This window comes from Amborella trichopoda, chromosome 9 (genome assembly GCF_054954075.1).
Source record: "Amborella trichopoda isolate Santa Cruz 75 chromosome 9, AtrichopodaSantaCruz75HAP2 v2.0, whole genome shotgun sequence".
Classification (NCBI taxonomy): Eukaryota; Viridiplantae; Streptophyta; class Magnoliopsida; order Amborellales; family Amborellaceae; genus Amborella; species Amborella trichopoda.
Window position 1 is genome coordinate 17,759,070 of NC_142344.1, and position 6,316 is coordinate 17,765,385.

Sequence of the window (6,316 nt, forward strand, 5' to 3'; positions counted from 1 at the left end):
ACTAAAAATGAGCCCCAAGTAGAAGTGATCTCCTCCCATTCACCATCTCTCCAGTTCTGCTTCACCTTGAGATGGCAGCGGCGCTTCTCTACCCCCAACCAAATTGAAATGGGCTTTTAGGCAAACTTCACAATGGAGTGTGTCTTTCTTTTCGTTTGAGCAGGGTGTCTTCCTACAAGGTTTATTTCCCAGACTTCTCTTTTGTTCTTTTCCTATGACAAATGATACTCCCCTCCCTCTTTCCCAAGTCCACAATGCCAATTGCTCAACAATGACTCATTCATTCATCAACTACGTCCTACAGGATTTTATTAGGTTTACCAATAAATTAAGACCAAAACCCCTACTTAACAGTGGCAAGCAGTAACGTGCCGACCATATCCTCCAATTACGAACCGATTTGTTAGAATTTACATTGTTTGAATCAAGCAGCATGCCTCCATACAACCAGGTTTAGCTTATCCCAGCCAAAATTTTCTCCCATTCAAACCAAAACAAAGGTGTCACTCAGATTGGACCATCACCAACAGCAAAAAAAAAAGGCCAACTAGATCCAGTTTTCCGAACTTTTAGCAAATAACTATTCAGCTTTATGCCACATGCGTTAGAATAATCTGACATGCCAACACACTAGACACATCCCCACACTCATATAGACAGGGGAAATCCAAATCAATAAGTGTGACTAGAAAGAATTTGCAGACATGGTGTGTTGGCTATGCGGACATACGAGTCCACTGATTGGACAAACAAGACATGCATGTCTGCATTGTAAGACATGTCTGTACATAGTAAGACACATGTCCATTTGTAAGACATGCATGGTTGCACATGTCTATGATTTGGACAATCTTTTCTTCGATTTGGACCCACATATTTTTCTTTTTAGTAAATTTATTATTAAAGAGTCACAGATTGATTTTATAAATAAATTTATTATTAAAGAGTCACGGATGTGTTCTATGGACTTGTACAGGCATGTTGTACAGGAGGTGGAACAATATATATAGGTGAGTCAGATTCCAATATACAGCTAAGACAATGTTTGGTTGCTTAATCCAATATGGTTGATAGTGAAGAATTTGCTTGTGTTTTACACCTTGTATGGATTAACAAGGTTAGTCTCAACGGAGTGTATCTTATGTTTTTTTTTTTTTGAGAAATAACGGAGTGTATCTTATGTTTCTGGCATTAATAATATACTTTAAAAAAATTGCATATTTCATAAGACACTTCATAAGATGATTATAAAGCTATGGTCCTGAGAAAATTCTGCTTTTCTTTTCTTACGGGAAAACTAAATTACAGTAGGCTCAAGTAAAGCATATCCTACTTGCCTGAGTCTCCATTTCAAGTTGTGGGAATGAGGGAACTGGGTAGAATTTAGGTAGTTGTTTCTCTCCAATACAAGTGAAACAACAGCTAGAGCTTCTGATACTTATAGGACAGCAACCTTTCTGATATCAAATGAAAGCTTGCATTCAAGATGAGATAAAATGCATACAAAGGTGACAGTTTTATTTTCCCATACAGCCAAATCAATCACAAGAATCCAAAGTTCAAATGCTTAAAAGAAGCGGTTCCATGCTGAGAAGTCATTAACCATAATAATCTACCTGGTAATCAACACAAATTTTGAGAAGCTAACCATAAAGTTCAATAAATCACATTCGCTTGCTTAAGAAGCTTTTCACTTAGACTCAAACATCAATTGGAGACTTCAATTTGATGGAGATTGAATAATAATGATATGTGACCATTATAGAACCTTCATAATACCCACAAAGCACTTCTAAGTCGCAGCACAACGTCAACCTCTATAATTGTACAATGTTTGTCTATACTTTATTTATTATTTTGATCAGTTATGTGCCTCTATATTCTAAACCTAGGACTTTAGAAAAGAGCACCAGGCTAGCTTGACATGCTAAACATAATTGATATAAAGGATCCCAACTCTCTGAATTAAAATATCATCCTTTATTTGAGAGCAGCCTTTACTATCGTAAAGGTAAGATATAGCATCGAAGGATGGTCTTAAACATAATTAAACACTTAATTTCCGCCAAAATGAGGACTCCACCAAACTCAAGAATTATTACAGGACTTCTACCATTAGTACTTCTTCGCTTACATATATATGAGGCTCTCCGCTTCAGGCTTCAACTCCCTATCTGTAACTCCACATTCTCCAATGAACTGTTTTGTGGGAGAACCTGTTGCTTCATTACACATTCAACCATAGCTTCTCCTTGATCTGAACATCAATTTCCTGAACAATGGAACCGAAAAATTTGAGACAGAAAATAAGATATTTGACACAAAATCTTCTGAACAAGTCACAAATCCATTCCAATTAAACAAAGATTCCAAGAAAATAATTTTTTCCAAGAAAGTTCAACTGTTATGATAGTAATACAAAAACAGCTCCGAAAATATCATCAACGAATAAAACCCACATCGAAATGAATATTAAATTATTGAAATTTTAAATTTATTCAAGAATACTGATTCATCACAATCCACAAACCATTTTGCTAAACCAAAACCAAAACCAATGTCAAACTAACCAGATGCTGCATCCTTGCTTGATTGGACCCATTTCCAGTAATGCCGTATCACTCGAACAGCATCCTCTGCAAAGCTTAAACCCTCATACTCTCCCTCCTCTGTGAAGAATTCTCCATTAGGCAAGCAATCAATTCTCGCCTCAACACAATGAAGTACGTAGCGAGCAGGCAAACCAGGATACGAAGCTGAAACCTTCTCCTCAACCTGCGTCTTATAAGTCTCCTTAACTATCTTGACACCATCAAATGAACCCAAAGCAAACCCCAATTCTTCCCTAATCGCTCTCATAGCCGCCCCCTCTATGCTCTCTCCAGGCTTCATTTTCTCTGAAAGAGGCCTCATCCTCTCCCGAACGCTCCCATCGCTCATCTCCTGCTTCTCCTCTAAGAGGAGCTGACCATCAGTATTCCGAACATTGACAATGGCAACATTAAGGGTTCGAGTAGGTGGGATGGAGTCAGTGATCAGGGTTTCACCATGAAAGAGCTCGAGCCATAGGTTTGTGATGTTCTTGGTGCCCGGCACAGTGCCCCACGAATGGAGATCATAGGGGAGGCGAGGCTTGAGCCATTCGGCTAGGGTTTGGGGGCACTGAAACTGGGTAGGGTTTATGAAAGGGGAAGAAGACATGGGAGGTGGTTTGAGTTTGGGGAAAGAGAGAGTTAGGGTTAGGGAAGGGAAGAGGTTCAGAGAACAGGGGCTTGGGTTGATGAGAGAGAATATGGGGGCATGCATCGTCGCTCTTCTTCGTCTTGTTCCATGAGAGAGAGAGAAAAGGAGAGTGCCCTTGGTGAATCGACGAGCGCCACTGGCACACACACTCCCGAGATTACTGGGTCTTGGATGTAAACTTTGCCTTTTCCCATTTTTTTAAGGATGGTTAAATTATCGTTCATATATCTATATTTTTACTTTACTTGTAAAAAAAAAAATCGAACTTTTCGAAAAGTCGACTATATAAGTATATACATACATATTTTTTCTATTTTTTATTTTTTATTTTTTATTATTATTTTTTTTATAATTTCGGTTTTGGACTAAAATGACTTTTCCCGTAATAAATTGAAGAAAGCGATATTAAGGTAATTTAATTATCCTAACATTAGGGTAATCTTATTAGCATAATGGTTCCTATTGGTTCAAATACTATAAACAGAAGTTAATATCAAGGCTATCTTCTACTGAACCAGATGAAGCTCCTCCTCTCTCGTTCGCCCTCGCCTCTCCTGGTGGCTACAGACCCTGTGCCTCCTGGGTCAATAAAAGCGCACTTTCTCAAGAGCTTAGCTGCTGTAGCGTGGACCGTGGCATTCATCGTGCACAACACTAATCGCCTTTGGTCAGCGACGGCCAACCAGATGCTGGTCAGTTTTTCCAGGAGAAGCTTTTAAGGCATGAATTTGATCTGATTATGGGAGTTTTAGGAAAGAACTCGATGATGCATGGAGATGGAATGCTAAGAACCTCCATTTGAAAGAGACCCCCAATTCAGAGGATGAATTGAAGAGCGAGGAAAGAAGCGTTTAGAAAGTGAAATTGAAGCGCTCATGCAGTTTTAGGAAAGCTCTCTCTTTCTCTCTACCTTCTGCATCTCTCTGCTTGAACAAAACGAAGATAGAGAGAGGGGGGAGAGTGGTGGAAAAAAAAAAAAAAAATCAGATAGACACAAAATAAAGGCCAAAGTGGCTCCAAGCCAGTTTACAATCAGGGCCACATCTAACAGAAGGGTTATCCGCCAATGGCTTTACAGCCACTTTTATACCAAATTCTTTCTCCGTGTCCTCTTCGTCCCCATTAAACCAAAAATTCTCCTCCAAAGAATTTTCAGCCAAAAAATTCAATTACAGTAGCAGGAAATCAATTAGAGAGAGAGAGAGAGAGAGAGAGAGAGATTACATGAACAGATCCAAAGAATCGAAAAAAACGCTGCCTATAAGCTTGTACCAAACTCAACAAATCAGAGCTTCCAATTCATCTGAAACCTGCAACCCACAAATTGGGTGCCCAGTATACAGATGAGTAGAAAAAAATGGAAGTTATTATTTTCTTTTTTTTGAAGAACGTTAACTTTGTAATTATAAAATAGAACGGGAAAAGAAGATGGCAGCCCCCAGCTTGGGTGCCCAGTATACAAAGATGATGAGTAGAAAGCAGAATAAGACAATATAGAGAGAGAGGAGAGGAACAGAGAGAGGCCCTATAACAGAGACGGAAGTTCTTATTATCTTCATTATTTTGGAAAAAAAAGGGTATTTTTAAATGATCATGGACATCTTTCCCCCAAAATGTTGAACATTGAATATTTGTACTATTTTCCTACATGTTAACTTGCTATATTCAATGATGTACCGTAGTTGTTGGGTTTGGAGTGGGGACAATACCGGGATCGGAAGCTAGGGTTCGTGAAATACTAGAAGATCCCTATAGTTGGAAACGCCGTCCACATGTTAGGGATTGAGATCTCCAAATGTTAGGGATCAATATTCCAACCTTTTTGGATTTTGATCCCAACTTTTTGGGGATCTTGTTATCGGCCTTAAAGTTTATGATAATCTAGATTTATGTATCCTTTTGAAAGTAGGGATCTCATTATTGATAGCAGGCAAGCAATAGTTGTATTGCTAGTTGGCTATAAACAAAGAAAATCATCAATTTGGTAATTATTTTGGTCTTTAAGGTTGGAATTGAGATCCATAATAACAAGATTTGAGATTTCCAAATCCCCGAGATCTATTTTGAGAGCGACAGAATCAAGATCCTTAAAAAGATCACCTACCAAATTATGAGATACCTGTAACTATGTTATTTACATTCGAAATTTGTTTTTGCATTGATTACATATACTTGGCCTTGGAATTGAGAGCAGGATTGAGCAATAGCAGAAGTGTTGCCTAATTAGTAATAATGTCAGGTCTGGAGAATCTTCCTTAAATATTAAATGGCTTGATCCATAAAATTGTGCTACCGCTCTAGTTGATGGCCTTTACAATTTTTCATTTGCATAACGGAAATTCTTAAGAGGCACTTGCCAGCAGGTGGCCCCAATGGATTGTCTGAACTCAGGAAAATTGCGGCAAGATTTGAAGAGAAGATCTTTACTTATGCGGAGAACCCGGTTCTCTTTTCTCTTTTTTTTTTTTGAGTGGGGATGACGAGCCCCTACTCGTTTTTTTAAATATTTAGTGGTTTTTGAATATGCAAGTTGAGACTGAAAGCCTGAACCTTAGTTGGGGCATAGGTAGTACAACCACTAGGTCCCCAACCCCATTCTCTCCTTCTCCTTGTCAATTTGCAAAATTTATATTTTCAGTTGTATACCTAGTGATTGTTTTTTTGGTTTCCCTTCTTTTTCTTCTTTTTGACTTCCCCTCAAGAAATTTCATCTCATTCTACAGTTTCACGTCCCTATTATTGAGAGAGACCAATATTTTAGGAAATAAAATATTTTAAATAGATTTATTTTAGAAGGAAAAATGGCAAATAGGAGATAAGATATTAATCTAAAGAGACATTGATTAGGTTGTTTTTAAAGAAATACTGAGTTCACACAAGAAAGAATCAAGGGGATGGAAGATTGAGGTCATATGAGATAAAAGATGGGCTCACGTGAGGGAGGCTACAAGCTAGAGAGATGAGAAGCAAAGCAAAAAAAGAATTATATGAACTTTTTTCTAATAATTTCAGGTATGATTCTTAAATTTTTGTCCGTATATATTCTCATAATAAATTTTTTTTCTTCTAAATC

The 6,316-nt window shown here is 37.9% G+C and overlaps 1 protein-coding gene across 1 annotated transcript; it reads right to left on the reverse strand.

Annotated features, from left to right (window-relative positions):
• Nucleotides 1-1,961: 1,961 nt before the first annotated feature.
• LOC18424553 (RING-H2 zinc finger protein) lies at nt 1,962-3,437 on the reverse strand. Its single transcript, XM_006829139.4, has 2 exons — nt 2,571-3,437; nt 1,962-2,272 (listed from the first exon to the last, which is right to left on the reverse strand). The coding sequence occupies exons 1-2, from the start codon at nt 3,304-3,306 to the stop codon at nt 2,265-2,267; spliced, it is 744 nt and encodes a 247-aa protein (XP_006829202.2). The 5' UTR covers nt 3,307-3,437; the 3' UTR covers nt 1,962-2,264.
• Between the last annotated feature and the right edge of the window lie 2,879 nt (nt 3,438-6,316).

Excerpts from the sequence above, each read along its gene's own strand:
- LOC18424553 (XM_006829139.4), bottom strand. The coding sequence starts at position 3,306 with ATGCATGCCCCCATATTCTCTCTCATCAACCCAAGCCCCTGTTCTCTG.